This window comes from Pinus tabuliformis, chromosome 3_1, assembly GCF_031772625.1.
Source record: "Pinus tabuliformis cultivar Carrire ecotype Pingquan chromosome 3_1, CPIR1, whole genome shotgun sequence".
NCBI lineage: Eukaryota > Viridiplantae > Streptophyta > Pinopsida > Pinales > Pinaceae > Pinus > Pinus tabuliformis.
Genome location: NC_142301.1, coordinates 170,572,551 through 170,589,538, shown reverse-complemented (window position 1 = coordinate 170,589,538; position 16,988 = coordinate 170,572,551). Strand labels below are relative to the sequence as shown.

Sequence of the window (16,988 nt, the reverse complement as noted above, 5' to 3'; positions counted from 1 at the left end):
GAAAAACATGAAAAAGATTGGACCAAAGGAGCCAAAAAGGTACTGCATTGCAAAGCAGTCATTGTTGAACAAAAGAATCACACATTGATTAAAAGGGCAACAAAATTGCAAAGAAGTCATTGTTGAACAAAAGGATCACACATTGATTAAAAGGGCAACAAATGTTTTGAATGGGAAGATGATTTCTTATATAATTAAGAAAAATATTTTGTTGAAATTTAGAAATTACTTTCATCTCTGGGAAATTTTGGAAAAATAACTTGAAAAACAAATAAACAATATAATTATCATTGCCATCATAGAAATTTTATTCGAGAACCGGAGCAAATAACTGATCTTTATAATGCGAAGGATTGACACCAAGAAAATTAGTGTTTCATTATAAGTTTATGCACTGCTGTAAATACTCGGGCAAGAGCCGATAAGCATGCATTACAAAACAAACTAAAAAGCATAGTTCATTCATTTGATGTTGATTTGTTTTTCATATATTTTATTTTGGATTTTTTGGAATGGTAAATTTGAGTTTTGTAATTTACAAAATTTAAGTGCTCAAGTATACTTTATTTTGATGTTGATTTGTTTTTCATATATTTTATTTTGGATTTTTTGGAATAGTAAATTTGAATTTTGTATTTTACAGAATTTAAGTGTTCAGAAGATGCTCAATGAAACATACATTTTGAATAAAATTTACAATTTTACGAGAAAAAACTTACCACGGGAAAAAGAAAAAGAAAGAGAGCTCTACTAGCATAACACTGGACTTACTAAGCATACGAGCTTAGCTGGCTCATGAATGTAATTGTTAGCCGGTAGTAAAATCGCCTATTGAAATTGAAATTGGCACTTTGAGAATGATTACAGGGTCCAAAAGGGCATGGATTAAAAACCCTTTCATTTTTTTGGCCTAACTGCATTCATAAATGAAGCAATACGAGCAGGATCCTTCCGAATACCATCAGGTGCACAAATCCCACTAGATACATCCACCGCATCTGGTCTAAGAATTGATATCGCTTGGCTAACATTTTCTGGATTAACACCACCAGCTAGTAACCATCCACATTTGCTAACTTCAGTTGGAACTCGAAACTTCTCCCAGTCAAATTTTTTACCACTACACACAATTTAAAGTTCAATATTACAGTTATACACATCATATAACTTTGAAAGCCGAGACTAAGTAACGTTATTCTCCAAAACGTTTAAGCAAGTGAGCATACACACCTTCCACCTTGTAAGCTGTCAATCAAAAGCCAATCGACTAAATCTGAGCCTTTCCCGTTCGGGGGTTTTGTCAATAGTTCCCCATCCTTGTCTGCATGCAAAACATAAATGATGTGGCGATGTTGTATCAGATTTGAAAGGGCACCACGTGCACGTTCTCCATGAAGCTGCAATTTAGACAATTTCACATCTTCATTTCACTATGACCTTGGCTTTAAGAAATAAATGGAAACTGTCTTTTATATATTGAACCATCATAACATTTCTAGCCATGTTTCTTACAAAATATTCTTCAATATAGGATAAAATTTGCCATTAACTTCAGCAAAGAGTATTAAACCAAATTTGTTATAACTTGGTATATTCAAGCAAAATGCAAATACAAATATTTTTTAAAACTTCAAATTTGATGTAAAAGTAAGTCAATTTAAATGTCAAAACTCAAGACTAAAAACATCTGACATTTTAGGCTTTTGGGAGCATATTTTCTAGTTAATGTTATCCAAAATCTGGCAGAGGTCTGTTGGAATTGCGAGTTTGAGTTGTGTAGGGGTTTTTCAGCGCACTGAATTGATTTGTACATTCAAAAACGCAATGTAAACAATGAAAAATCACAATCTCGCCAGAAATACAATATCGTTGGACTCCAGCCAAAAAAATAACATCAAATAGTTAGGCTGCACCAAAGAAAACCAAGTCACTTGGTTAGTGTTAATGCTCAAAGTTCACAAAAAAAATATGATATAATTAGCCATTAACTTCAGCCACGAGTATTATTTTGATATAATTTCCTCTATTCAAACAAAAGCTAAATATAAATAAAGAAATACAGTACCGTTGGACTCTGGCAAAAAAAAGGTTTATAACATCAAATAGTTAGACTGCACCAAACAAAACCAAGTCACTTGGTTAGTGTTGATGCTCAAATTTGACAAAAAATGTCAAATTAAATGCCAAGACTAAAACCAGTATATATAGATAAAAAGTTTCATATATATAAACAAACAAATTTTACCATTTTTTAATGAAAATTATGAAAAAAAATCAGTTGGCCAATTATATTGATCAAAAGTTATATATATATATATATATATAAACAAACAAATTTTAACATTTTTTTATGAAACTTATGAAAAAATCAGTTGGCCAATTAAATTTGTCAACACCTCATGGGTAAACACAACGCAATTAAGTTGAATCATGTCATGAGCCATTGCTTTTCAAGTTTTCTGTTTTTTTGTGTTACTTACTTTGTCCATTGATATGACTGCATCAACCTGGCAATGACAAACTCTCTTTCCCACTGGTCGTTTATTCTTTATGGCCACAAACCCTTTTGAGAATCCATGCTGTTGTACCTTCCCATCATACATAGATGTACTCTCATTTAGATCCAATTCTGGTTTTCCATATTTTACAATCTTTTGAAATGGTATATCTTATGGAAGGCAATAAGCTTGAGAATGTTAATCCTCTAAAATCACTGCAAACATGGGAAATAAATATTCACAAAGTCCCTGTCTCCACAGCCCCCAGTCCCTCATATCTAACAAAGCACAATAAGCTGTGTTATGTCACAAGCCAGTGCTGGTTTCACTTTAGCATTACTTCATTTGGCCATTTGATATGACTGCATGCACCTGTTTGTTGTCTACTACGATGACAAGCTTTCTCTTTTCCATTGGTCATTTGCTGTTGTTGCAACAATTTCCTTTTGAGAATCCATGCCACCCTTTATGATGTTACTAAGCAGTTGCAGGCCTTGTCACTTCCCCCACCCCCATCTTCTTGTCATATTTTCTAGGAATCATATCCGGCAAGTGATTTGGGAGATGAACACCAGCATAGCAGCAGATGAGGAAGATTTGTATTCAAACATGGTATTAATTTTCTAGTTCACTATATTCCTGATCAATTTAACCATCTTGTTTGCTCAATATTCCCACCAGCATTGTCCAACCATACAATCCACCTAATCCACAAATCAGGGCCTCGGTGTTAGATTTTCAAGTTTCCAAAAGTATTCACACCATGTTTGGGGGTGCTTCACGAGATTTGGGGTACATGGTGTCTTTCATCCCTTGGATGATCTGAAATGGATTGTAGTGTGAGAGATGGTTCATGGTGTGTATGTACAATTGATATATCTTGCGCAATGACTCCAGCTGATAGCAAGCTTTGTGTTCTTCCCTTGGGCATTGGAGATCTCTTTGCAGTTTGGTCAATGTTATAGAAAAATCTTGCACTTTTTGATATAAAAGTCTTGTTGCCTCAAAATCTAGTAGGTCTTGTGAGAGGGCTCACAAGACAAAAGCTAGACCAAGGGACAACAATGAGGTGGAGACCCACTGTCACCACAGCTCACCACCTCCTGCTCTTTAGTGGACTTTCACCACAAGGGAGGCTTCCCGATATTGGTCACCTAATAGGTATTCTACGTCTATGGCTCAGAGGTGACAAAGGTATAGGCTCAATAAGGGTGCTCATCTTAAGGACAAGCCTCAATCCAACAAAGACAAGGCAAAGCATTCACCTTAAGAGGCCTATCTAGGGCACTTGTGACCTAGGATTTAATGAATAGGCAAGGACAAGGCTTACCAAGGTACATAAGACCAAGAAAAGGCTTGGTTAAAATTGATTTGATCAACAATTTGAGCAACAAGCCTTTACAGAAGCCCTAAGTTGAAGCCTATGTGACAATTCCTTGATTGCAATTACTGGATATTTATCTCCCCATTGTTTGGCAGCTTATTTGTTATTACAACAAATATTGATAAACTCACAATTGCAATCTTCACCAAAAATAAAATACGCTGCAGAAAATACATTCGAACTGAGAAAGGAGGAAGGACTTGACTTGTGCTTGGAGGATATTCTGGTCAAGGGTCTAGGGTTTGGCATTGATGAATAAGAAGCTTCAATAAGAGAAATTTACCGAAGGGTTTTCCTCTCAAGAGAAAAGAGGTTTTGGCCCTGGCAGAGAGCCAACATTTTGTGTTCTTGTTCTTATGTTTTTGGTAGCAGTTTGATGAAGTACACACACATGCATTAATAATAAGAAGAAGAAGATTAAGATAACAAGACAAATTGTAAAAAGACTCCACAAATTGTTATCAAGTCAAGAAGAATCACTCTACACATTATTGCCCTAAATTCTTCAACAAGTCGTTGATGCTCCAACGAGAGATTAGAAGAGTAAGTTGATGGGATGGAGATAGACACAAGAGGGAGAGCGAGTTTCCTAATGCAGATTGAGCTACCTAGTTGCAGTGATTCAACAAGGGAGAAGTTCGAGCTAGAGAAGGAGAGCAACAAGGGTTTGCAGCAGGGATAATTTCCAAAGAAATTCCCTAGTGGTTTTCCAATTTCCAGCAGTAGAGAAGGAATGACACCAATATTTTTGGACTTGTAAGAACCCGAAAAAACCCCGAAGGGAAAACCGGTGCAGCAAATGAGGGTTAATTTTATTATGCAGCAAAATAGAGAATTACAATTGTTGGCCTTACAAGCTCAAATCCAAAATTTATATCACAATCAGGAAAATTGATTTTCCCTCTCCAACTCAATCTGGCCCTCACTAGACAACTCACACTCCCTAGCAAAATCGCTTAGCCAAACTGGGAGTACGCATTGTTGCCACTGGATAAACCAATCTGCCTTGGAAACCCCTCCAATTGAGTTATCATGCCTATTTTTGCCTCCGGAAACAATTCATTGGGCCTCCCAGTGCTAGATCTGGGCACTAGCAGCTAAATCAAACCTCTATGGGCAACTCGCACTGTAGAACTCGGCCTCCTTTCCCTGCTGCTGGAAAATAGAAAACCACTAGAGAATTTCTCTGGAAATTCTCCCTGCTACAAACACTTGTTGCTCTACTTCTCTAGCTCGAACTTCTCCCTTGTTGAATCACTGCACCTGGGAAGCTCAATCTGCATTAGGAAACTCGCTCTCCCTCTTGTGTCTATCTCCATCCCCTCGACTTGCTCTTCTAATCTCTCGTTGGAGCATCAACGGCCTGTTGAAGAGTCTAGGTCAATAATGTGTAGAGTGATTCTTCTTGACTTGATAACAATTTGTGGAGCCTTTTTACAATTTGTCTTGTTAGCTTAATCTATTAGAATATATCTCTATATCTCTATTTAGTAATGCTCAGTCTCTTAGATGTTTCTATTCTTATTCTTTTAGCAGTTTCTTAGATGAAACTGTTTGTTCGATATTCTACATAGAAACCTGATGTTTCTATTCTTGTAAATATCTTTGTATTATCATTGAGCTGTTTGCTCCATGTGAATTTTTTCATTGAACATTCTTTTATGGTATCAGAGCAAGGTTAAGAGATTTCTTGAACAATAATTCTCTCTGCATCGTAATCTCTTGAGTCTTTTCTAAGGTCGAGCCCTCTGTAAGCCAGGCAGCCTTCACTGAGTCTTAGCCTCGGCTTTGCTCGCTGTGATAAATGCTTACAGTCGTCCATCTTGATACAGAAATAGATTCTTCCCTTGCATGATCATTTTTTTTAAGGAAATAACTCTGTGGAGGTGACTGTTGTCGTGGAAGCGGAATTTTTTTTGTGGCTGGCCAGTTTGCTTGGAATCGTGAATCCAGCTATTTTCTTCGACCACAACGTGGCATTCCTCAGCGATCGTGATCCAGGTGTTTTCTCTCATTTATAACTCATTTAAAATCAGAGTCATGGTCTGAAAATTCGATCTGCGGGCAACTGTCTATTTTTTTTTTTCAAACGCTGTCAAACAAGTGATATACGCTTGTGTCTTCAAACCCGTGGATGGTATTACCATTGAAATCCGTGGATATATATATTTCAACACCCGTGAATATATATTTGAAAATCTGTGGCGTAGATATCTGTCAAACCCGTGGATATTTGAAACCCTGTGATACGCGCGTATTTGAAACTCTGTGGCGTGTATTTGAAACTCTGTCTTGGTACGCGTGAGGAAACACTGTGATACGAGTGTAATTCCAAAAAAACCCGTGGATATACGCGTGTTTTGTATTTTAAGTGTTATCAGAATATATTTCAAAACCCGCGTATTCACAAGCTGTGATAACTCTGTGGCGTGGATATACGCGTGTTATATTTCCAGTATTTTCAGAACCGTGGATAAGCTGTGATAACTCTGTGGCGTGGATATACGCGTGTTATATTTCCAGTATTTTCAGAACCGTGGATATACGCGTGTTATATTTCAAGTATTTTCAGAACCGTGGATATATTTCAAACCTGAGTATTCACCTGTGGATCTATACCACGTAGCTGAGACGTGACGTGAAGCTTTTGATAGCTCACGTGGGCCAATTTTCAGATCTTAGTATTTGTTTTATCAGCGTTTTCAATCAGCGGTGTGTGTCGCTCAGTGTGTTCCCAAACAGCATTTTTTTCTTATTTGTTCCAAATCAGCAGTGTGTTCCCATTACAAACTCAAACTTGAAATTATCTGTTGTCACTCGGTTTATAGTGCTAGCTGTGGGATCGGATTATGGTGGAGCTCCACGGACCTGAAGCAAACCTGTGGGAAACTATATTCTCAGACCTGTGCTTATCTTAGGACAAAACTCAGATCTGGACAGAGAAAGGAACCTCAAATTTTTTTATGATTTAGATCTGTCACTGTTAAAGAAAAGGATTTTTTTTTGCAGCAGGATTAAAGGGGACAGTTTCAGCAGTATTACTATTGTTTTTTTGACTGGAGAGATATTTTTGCTGACTTCTGTATTTTCTCTGGGAAAATGGCCACGCTCACCAATTTGATGTTAGAAGGAAATCAACGCTTTAATGGCAGCAACTATAACATTTGGAAACAAAGACTGCTGACCATTTTTGAGTACAGGCGTCTTGATCAACTCATTTTGGGCAAAGAGCTTCGTCCAGGTACAGCCGGGACCGATCAAGATAAATTTGATGATAGAAATCGAGAGGCTGTTATGCTTCTCAAGCTCTCTGTCGCTGATGATCAGTTACCACAGATCCCTTCTGGCAAGACAGCTGCTGAAATCTGGCAACAGTTGAAAGAACTGCATGAGACATCTGATAAAAGCAGAGCTTTTTTTCTCAAAAATCAGTTGTTCTCCATCATGATGGATGAACATATGTCTTTACAGGAACATCTCAACAAAATTAAAGACATTCGAGATCAGCTCGACGCCATTGGTCGGACCATGGAGGAAGAAGATATGGTAGTCATTACCCTGAAGAGTCTACCAAAATCTTATGAACACTTCATTGAAACACTCAACATTACAACCACAAATGTTGATCTGAAGTTTTCAGATTTATGTACCAAACTTCTGCAGCAAGATAGGTGGAAACAGCAGTTTGGTAGTGGTACTGCATCAGTGCCCTTGGAGAATGCATTTGCTGCAAAATATCAGTCCTCTCAGTCTTTTCAGCAGAGAGGATCATCTCAGTCTTTTGATCCTAACAGGAAGAAGAGTGTACAGTGTAATTACTGTCACAAGTTCGGTCACATGAAGAAAGACTGCAGGCAGAGGATTGCTGCTGAACAAAAGAAACAGGGAGGGTCACATCAGACAGCGAATGTTGCAGAACATTCCGAGCAGACAGATTCTGCCTTTTACGCCTTTATGGCTAAAAGGTCTTCAGAACATGTTCCTTCCTCTGCATGGTACATTGATTCTGGTGCATCACGCCACTTCTCTCACAGGCGTGACTGGTTTATTGACTTTTCACCTTTCAGTGATTCAGTTGTATTTGGTGGAGGTGAAAAGTACACTGTTGCTGGCAGGGGTACAGTTCAAATTCAGTCTGGTGGACGCACGCTCATATTTCTAAATGTATACTATGTTCCTGGTATGGAGATTAATCTGCTCTCTGTCAGTCAGATTATGAGGAATTCTCCTCAGCTTGATGTTGTGTTCAGTGCACACAAGTGTTCCATCATTGACAGGGAGACCAGTCTGACAGTTGCTACTGGCCTCGAGGACCATGGTCTATACAGGCTACTTGACACCGGTGACTTTCCAGAAGTGGCACTAGCAGCTCGTGTCTCTCCCATCAGTACTCTATGGCATCAGCGATATGGGCATCTCAATATGCAGTATCTCTCTCAGCTCTCTCGGGAGGGACTTGTGTCAGGATTACCTGATATTCAGACTCAGCAGTTGGGGGTATGCAGCGCCTGTCAAGCAGGAAAGCAACATCGGTCGTCATTCAAAAATGGCGAATCTTGGCGCGCATCCCAGGTACTTCAGTTACTTCATGCTGATATTTGTGGTCCTATGAATACAGCTTCTATAACTGCTTGCAAATACTTTTTACTTATTGTAGATGACTTCAGTCGAAAGATGTGGGTGTATTTTTTAAAAAATAAATCTGATGCTGTTAGTACCTTTCAGAAGTTTAAAACTTTAGTTGAAAACGAATCTGGTTGTAATATCATGACCCTTAGGACCGACAATGGGGGGGAATTTTGTTCCTCAGCTTTTGCCAACTTCTTTGATATTCATGGCATCAAACGTCAATTCACCACACCTTACACTCCCCAGCAGAACAGTGTTGTCGAGCGTCGCAATCGCACGGTTGTTGAAATGGCTCGTTCCATGTTACAACACCGGAGTGTTCCAAACAAATTCTGGGCTGAAGTAGTATTTACTGCTGTTTACCTTCTTAACCGATCCCCTACTCAGGCTGTTAAAGGGAAGACTCCTGAAGAAGTGTGGTCTGGTCGTAAGCCTAAAATCAGTCATCTCAAAGTTTTTGGCTCAGTTGCATATGTTTGGATTCCATCTGCTAAGCGATCTAAGTTGGATTCCAAAAGTCAGAAACTCATGATGACAGGTTACAGTGATCATCACAAGGCTTATAGGCTGATAGATATAGCCACTGGTCGACTTAGCTTCAGTCGAGATGTAGTATTTGATGAAGACAGAGGATTCTTTCAGTCTTCTTCTTCTGAGCAGCGTTCTGAGGATCCGCCTCACAGTGTTCTTCTTCCAGTCAGTCCATCTGATGGGAGGGATGATGTAGCATCAAGATTTGATACTACTCTATCTGAGCTTCCTCCAGAAGCTAATCCCCCTCTTGCTGTCCCTATTGCTCTTGAGCCTGCCTCTCTTCCTCCTGACATTGGTCCCTCTAATCCTGATATTGGTTCTTCTTCTCTTCGGCCAAAATGGTGGGCTAAAACCATAGGTGATCTCCGGGATGATGAGCTCCTTGAAGGTAGAACTTCTAGGCATAAGAACAGACAACAGTCTACAGTCAATTTTGCTCTTATGGCTAACCTTCACAGTACTTTTGAGCCTCAAACATATTCAGAAGCTAAGGGTATATCTGAGTGGGAACAGGCTATGGAAGCAGAATTTCAGAGTCTTCAGAAGAATCACACATGGACTCTTTCTGATCTTCCTGCAGACAAAAAACCCATCGGCTGCAAATGGGTGTATAAAGTCAAATACAAAGCTGATGGAACCTTAGACAAGTATAAAGCTCGGCTTGTGGCTCGAGGATTTTCACAGCAGGAAGGCATCGACTATGAGGAGACTTTTGCTCCTACAGCCAAGATGAGTACTATCAGGCTTGTGCTTGCCCTAGCAGCTCAGTTCAATTGGAAAGTTCATCAGATGGATGTAAAAAGTGCTTTCCTAAATGGTGATCTCCAAGAAGAAGTCTACATGACGCAGCCTCCAGGATTCAAGGTTGCTGGTCAAGAACAGAAAGTGTGTCGGTTAGTTAAAGCAATCTATGGATTGAAACAAGCTCCTCGGGCTTGGTACATAAAAATTGATCAGTATCTGACAGATCAGGGTTTTCAGCGGAGTCCATCTGATGCAAACCTGTATATCAAGCATACTGATGATGATATCTTGTTTGTAGTTGTCTATGTGGATGATCTTATCATTACTGGCAGCTCTGCACATTTGATCCATGGGATCAAACAAGATCTATGCAGAACTTTTGAGATGACAGACTTGGGACTTCTTCATTACTGTCTGGGGGTTGAAGTGTGGCAGACTGAAAATCAGATCTTTCTTTCTCAGTCCAAGTATGCCAAAAATCTTGTGGAAAGGTTCAGAATGCAGGATTGCAAACCGGCCACGACTCCTATGGAACCAGGGCTCAAACTTTCAGCACAGTCATCCTCTCCTCTTGTGGATGAAACTTTATTCAGGCAATTAGTGGGCAGTCTCATCTATCTTACTGCTACCAGACCTGACATCAGTTTTGCAGTAAGCTACATTTCTCGCTTTATGTCAGCTCCTAAAGCTGATCATTGGATAGCAGCAAAGCGGGTGCTACGATATGTGCGTGGTACTTCTGATTATGGCCTCTTATATACTCATAGCTCCACTCCTATTCTCAGTGGCTACACTGACTCTGACTGGGCCGGTTCGGTTGATGACCGTAAATCTACAGCTGGGTATGTGTTTAGTCTAGGATCTGGAGCTGTTACTTGGACTAGTAAGAAGCAACAGGTAGTGGCTCTCTCCTCAACAGAAGCAGAGTATCGGGGAGCAGTTAAGGCCGCCTGTGAGGCAGTTTGGCTTCGTCGTATGCTTGCAGATATGCATGTTTTTCAGACAGGGCCTACTTCTTTGTTTTGTGATAATCAGGGAGTGCTCAAACTTGCCAAGAATCCTGTCTTTCATGAACGAACAAAGCATGTGGAAACTCACTGCCACTACATTCGACAGCTGGTTGAAGACGGCTCAGTTCAGTTGCACTATGTTCCCACCACAGAGCAGCCCGCCGATATTTTTACCAAGCCTCTTGGTCCTGATAAATTTGTAAAATTTCGCGGGTCTATTGGTGTTGTAAATAGATTGAGCATTAAGGGAGGGTATTAGAATATATCTCTATATCTCTATTTAGTAATGCTCAGTCTCTTAGATGTTTCTATTCTTATTCTTTTAGCAGTTTCTTAGATGAAACTGTTTGTTCGATATTCTACATAGAAACCTGATGTTTCTATTCTTGTAAATATCTTTGTATTATCATTGAGTTGTTTGCTCCATGTGAATTTTTTCATTGAACATTCTTTTATAATCTTCTTCTTATTATTATTAATGCATGTGTGTACTTCATCAAACTGCTACTAAAAACATAAGAACAAGAACACAAGATGTTGGCTCTCTGCCAGGGCAAAAACCTCTCTTCTCTTGAGAGGAAAACCCTTCGGTAAATTTCTCTTATTGAAGCTTCTTATTGATCAATGCCAAACCCTAGACCCTTGACAAGAATATCCTCCAAGCACAAGTCAAGTCCTTCCTCCTTTCTACACTTTGTTTTCCCGGCACTTCATCCTCCTTCTTCCAGCACTTCATTCTTCTTTCAACTGTTGATAGACCTTGTTGCACTTGCTCTAGAAGAGGCACTTTTTAATGAGATCCTTTCTTTGTGATGATCCCTTCCTTCTTCTTGATCAAATGAGCTTCTTCCTTGAGGTGTAGGTACAGACTTGGTATGATTGTCCTGCATCCCTAATTTCTCGCATGTGTGAGAGGTTTACTTGATGTTATAGGCTCTTTCTCCTTTGCTTGAGGTTCCTTCTTCTTCGCTTGAGTAGGAGGCCTTGTAGGCCTAGTTTTAAGCCCAAACGATGAGAGATGTTTGACCGTGAGTTGCTGCTATCATAACCGCAGAGACAACCCTCCCTTTGTCGCACTTGTGACTGCAATTATCCCTAGAGAAGTCCTCTTAGGATCGGTTATGTACCTTTCTTCTTCGTTGTACTTGGAAACCTGTTTTCTCCACCTTTTCGTATCCCTTCTTCGTCCTCTTTCTCGCTGATTTTAGAGATGAGCGTGTCATGTTGGAGGAGTGGACAGCCTCTATATATAGAGGATTTTCCCTCCTTTAGGCCGACTTGCTGACTGTGGGTCGACTTGTCTTATTTGCTTCGGATGGGTTCTTTTGATGGTGCCTTTGCTTGGAGGAGACTTGACTTTGCTTGGAGGTGTCTTCTCTAACTCTAATACATAAGTATACCTAGTCTAACATGCCATTAAGGTCTTCAACATAATTCTTTTGACTCTTTGACTCACCTATAGCACTTTAACATGTGCTAGACCTATTTCAATGAGCAAGAAACTCGTTGACAAATATAATAAAAATAATATTTCTTTTCTTGAATAAATACAAATATCAAAAGTACATTTATGAAGATTGAACCTAGTTACATTTCCTTCAACCTTCCCTCTTAACAAGGTAGGTATTCATACAACATTACAAGGTGTTTGGCTATGTTTCAATCTTGAAGAATTCACATAAGAGAACCCGAATTGGCAATCCATCTGTTATGGCATCATAGTAACCAACATTGTTTCCACAGCAAGGCCTTGACTGACAGCTCTATCTCTCAATAGATCAGAGCACAATTTTGGCAAGACCAATGACTTATAGACACCTTAGTCATTGTCTCTCAAGGTACATACCCACCCAGGTGTTCACTGAGTATGACCTTCTAGGACTATTCTTATCTTGGGTTCCCAGCCCTCAAAGAATATCGGTCCTCTTGCCTACTCTTGTCTTGGATGCCCTACACATCCTCAAAGAGTATCGGATGCCAGATAATTACCCAATCCTCCCATTCTTTCTTCCCAAGTGAAGACAAGAATGTTGTGTCTATCTCTTCCTCTCAATTGAGGAAGACATGCCCAAGTTTCCTCTAACAGGTAACTTGCCCAAGTTCCTTTGTACTTGGGAACTTGTCAAAACTCCCTCTTAGCTAGGGACTTGTCCATTCATTAGCAACTTCTTCTTCGTGGGTCCTCCAGTTCTTGATCTCCTTCCTTCCTTCGATGTCATGAAGTATTTGTTCCAATCTTCTTCTTGGTAGGGCACCATCCATTGATCACTTTCCTTCCTTCATAGAAAGTGGCCTTCTTGACATATATCAGGGTCTCTTGTCATTTGGCTACTCCTTCGTCATCTGTCCATGCTTCAAAATACTCTTCCATGGATGCTTTGTTGTACTTTCTTGTTTACATGCTTCGATCTAGTAGCCCTTCATGACTTCATCCTGATATTGCTTCAACATTAAATGGTGATTTTGCTAGATGGCTTCTTCATCATGACATCTTCGTAGAGTAGAATCAGTTATCTGCACCTTTCATATCTCCAAGGCCTTCATAGGTGTCAAGGGTCCTTTGATCTTTTTCCTTCCTTTATCAGAGTTGTCCTGCCTTCTTTCGGGAGATGTCTTCAATGAATCTTGTCAGATAGTGATTCTTTGTGATCATGGTGTTCTTCACATGCTTGATCTCTTTCTTCATTTGCTTCTTCTTGGATAGATTAGTCAACCACCTTATGCTCCTTGTGGGAGCACTTCTTCATTGCTTGCTTCTAGGACTAGTCAGCATTCCTTCTTCACTTGCTTCTTAGTCAGCAATCTTATACTCCTTATGTGAGTATTTCTTTTTGTTGACCTTCATTGCATTGTAGTACATGCCTTCGAGCATGTCATTGGTGAAAGAGATTCTTTCATACTTGATCATGTCATAGAACTATTCCCATGACTCAATAACATACATGACTTAACTTTGATGCATACATACCTCATCTTGATTCTCCTTTGATCATCTTAGCTTCATTTGGTTGTCCTTGGTGTGGCCCTTCTTGCTTCATCTTAGCTTCCCTGCATATCATCCTTTTCTTGAATCCCATGAATGGGACTCCCAATGAGACATCTGCTTTTGTTTATGAATCTTCTTTTGGATATTCCATCAGAGGATCTTGAAGACCCTTACCCTGCAAATGTTTCTTTCTTTTTGATGATGGAGGTCTTCTAAGATTCTTAATCATGATCAATTTTCTTTCATTGTGGATGAGGTCCTATACTAGGTATGCTCCTTCTACATGAATATCTTGAGCTATATCTACCATGCTCCTATATTCTATAAGATATTCCTACCCTGCATTTTGTTCTATTTATAAATGCTCCTTCTACATCAGTATTTTGAACTCGATGTACATCATGCTTCTAGATTCCAGAAGATGTTTCTAGCCATGCAATTCTATTCTATTCCTACATGCTCCTATACTACTCAAAACTTTGAAAGAAGACTTTAAGTAAAGAAGTAGACTTAGTCATAGTAGAGATCTGGAGGATCTTCCTTCTTTTGCTTCTTTTCTTCTTCTTTCACCTCTTGAGTCATGTGAGCTTCTTCCCTTTTTCTTTTGTTGTTGTTGTCCTTCTTAAGTTTTGGACAATTCCTTTTGTAGTGTCCATATTCTTGGCATCCAAAGCATTGGATTTTGGACATATCTCTATTGTTTGTTCTTCGTGGACCAAATTTTCCAAATTTTCCCTTTTTCTTGGCCATGGTTGCAAATGCTTGCTCCTTTGATCCCACATCCTCTTTTGCTTTGAGTCTAGTTTCCTCTATCTTGCATAGAGACCATAATTCACTTAGTGGGGTGGCTTCCTTCTTGGCATATATGCTTGATGTGAAGTTGCCCCAATCCTCAGGTAGAGCATTGAGTACTACAGTTGTCATTTCTCTGTCAGACATGACTTCCCCTAGCTCTTGAAGTTGATCCCTCATCTCAGAGATCTTCATGAAGTAGGGAGTTATTCCTTCCTTTGATATCTTCATCTTGTATAATTCATTTCATAGAGATTACTGTGCTTACCGAGAATAGCTCTATTAGTTTGTCATAGATTTCTTTTGATGTTTCAAGTTTGGAGACATAAGGAATGAGAGAGTCTTTGATGGATTCTATTAGAATCCTTTGAGCTCTTGTCTCATCCTTATTGTACTTGGCTAAGGCTTGAGTTTGTTCCTTAGCAGGGATAGTGATATTCCCTTTGATGTGTTATAGAAGTTCATTCTCCTTGAGAAGTAAATCAGTCCTCTTTTTCCATGCAAGAAAGTTATTGGTACCTACCAATTTGTTGTTTTCCTTGCAAAAAGACATTAATGTCTAGTCAGAAGGGGACATATACTTGATAGATTTTGAGATGTAGTGGACTTGCTTTCTCCTTGAAGACTTGATGGCTTGCCTTCCTTAGATCTTGATGTTCTTCAAGTTGCTTTCTCCAAGTGGACTTGCTTGATGATGAGATTTGCTTGATGACTTGTAGCTTGATGTAGGTCCTTATTTGATTTGCTCTTCTTGTAGGTGCCTTTATGTAAGGCTCTTCTTCTTGCTTTGTAGTCTTCCTTGATGAATGATAGATGGTATACCTTCTTGTCCTTGAAGTGATTGAGACTTCTTGGCTTGATGCTTCAAACTTGTAGATGTTCTTGAGATTTTCTTCCTTGATGAGTCACCTTATGAGTGTTCTTGAGATGCCCTTTCCTTGATGTGTCACCTTAGCTCTAATACCATGTTGAAGAATCTAGGGCAATAATGTGTAGAGTGATTCTTCTTGACTTGATAACAATTTGTAGAGTCTTTTTACAATTTGTTTTGTTAGCTTAATCTTATTCTTATTATTATTAATGCATGTGTGTGTACTTCATCAAATTGCTACCAAAAACATAAGAACAAGAACACAAGATGTTGGCTCTCTGCTAGGGCCAAAACTTCTCTTCTCTTGAGAGGAAAACCCTTCGGTAAATTTCTCTTATTGAAGCTTCTTATTGATCAATGCTAAACCCTAGACCCTTGAAAAGAATATCCTCCAAGCACAAGTCAAGTCCTTCCTCCTTTCTGCACTTTGTTTTCCCAGCACTTCGTCCTCCTTCTCCCAACACTTTGTGCTTCATTCAGCTGTTCATAGACCTTATTGCACTTGCTCTAGAAGAGGCACTTTTTGATGAGATCCTTTCCTTGTGATGATCCCTTCCTTCTTCTTGATCAAATGAGCTTCTTCCATGAGGTGTAGGTACAGACTTGGTATGACTGTCCTGCAGCCCTAATTTCTCGCACGTGTGAGAGGTTTACTTGATGTTATAGGCTCTTCTCCTTCGCTTGAGTTTCCTTCTTTTTCGCTTGAGTAGGAGACCTTGTAGGCCTTGTTTTAAGCCCAAACAATGAGAGATGTTGACGGTGGGTTGTTGTTGTCATAAAGGCAGAGACAACCCTCCTTTTCTCACATGTGTGACTGCAATTAGCCCTATAAAAGTGCTCTTAGGCTCAGTTATGTACCCTTCTTCTTCGCTGCACTTGGAGACCTCTTTTCTTCACCTTTTCGTATCCCTTCTTCATCCTCTTTCTCGCTGATTTCAGAGATGAGTGTGTGTCATGTTGGAGGAGTGGACAACCTCTATATATAGAGGATTGTCCCTCCTTTAGGCCGACTTGCTGACTGTGGGCTGACTTGTCTTCTTTGCTTCAGATGGGTTCTTTTGATGGTGCCTTTGCTTGGAGGAGACTTGACTTTGCTTGGCGGGGTCTTCTTTGACTCTAATACATAAGTATACCTAGTGTAACATGCCCTTAAGGTCTTCAACATAATTCTTTTGACTTTTTGACTCACCTATAGCACTTTAACAAGTGCTAGACCTATTTCACTCAGCAAGAAACTCATTGACATATATAATAAAAATAATATATCTTTTCTTGAATAAATACAAATATCAAAAGTACATTTATGAAGACCGAACCTAGTTACATTTCCTTCATCACAGCCACGATTATATCCTTATTAGCGGCTAAGATCACATTAGACTTGATCCGAGTCATTTTCTGGAAGTCATTAAAGCATAAGTTGATCTCCTTAATTAACTCCCTTTCATTGACTACTTTTCCTAAGTTAGGAAATATTTAAATGATGGCTAATGAATTTAAAGGCTTTTCACAAGCTTATCTCACGAAACCTTTTCTGAGT

General features: G+C 39.3%; 1 protein-coding gene across 1 annotated transcript in view; it reads right to left on the bottom strand.

Annotated features, from left to right (window-relative positions):
• Positions 1–692: 692 nt before the first annotated feature.
• The window catches only part of PAI1 (phosphoribosylanthranilate isomerase 1), a 150,507-nt gene continuing 134,211 nt past the window's right edge, over positions 693–16,988 (bottom strand). The window contains exons 3-4 of the mRNA XM_089410969.1: positions 1,231–1,397; positions 693–1,120 (exon numbers count right to left, since the gene is read on the bottom strand). Of these exons, the coding sequence (XP_089267095.1) occupies positions 898–1,120; positions 1,231–1,397 (390 nt within the window). The 3' untranslated portion in view covers positions 693–897. The remainder of the gene's footprint in view (positions 1,121–1,230; positions 1,398–16,988) is intronic.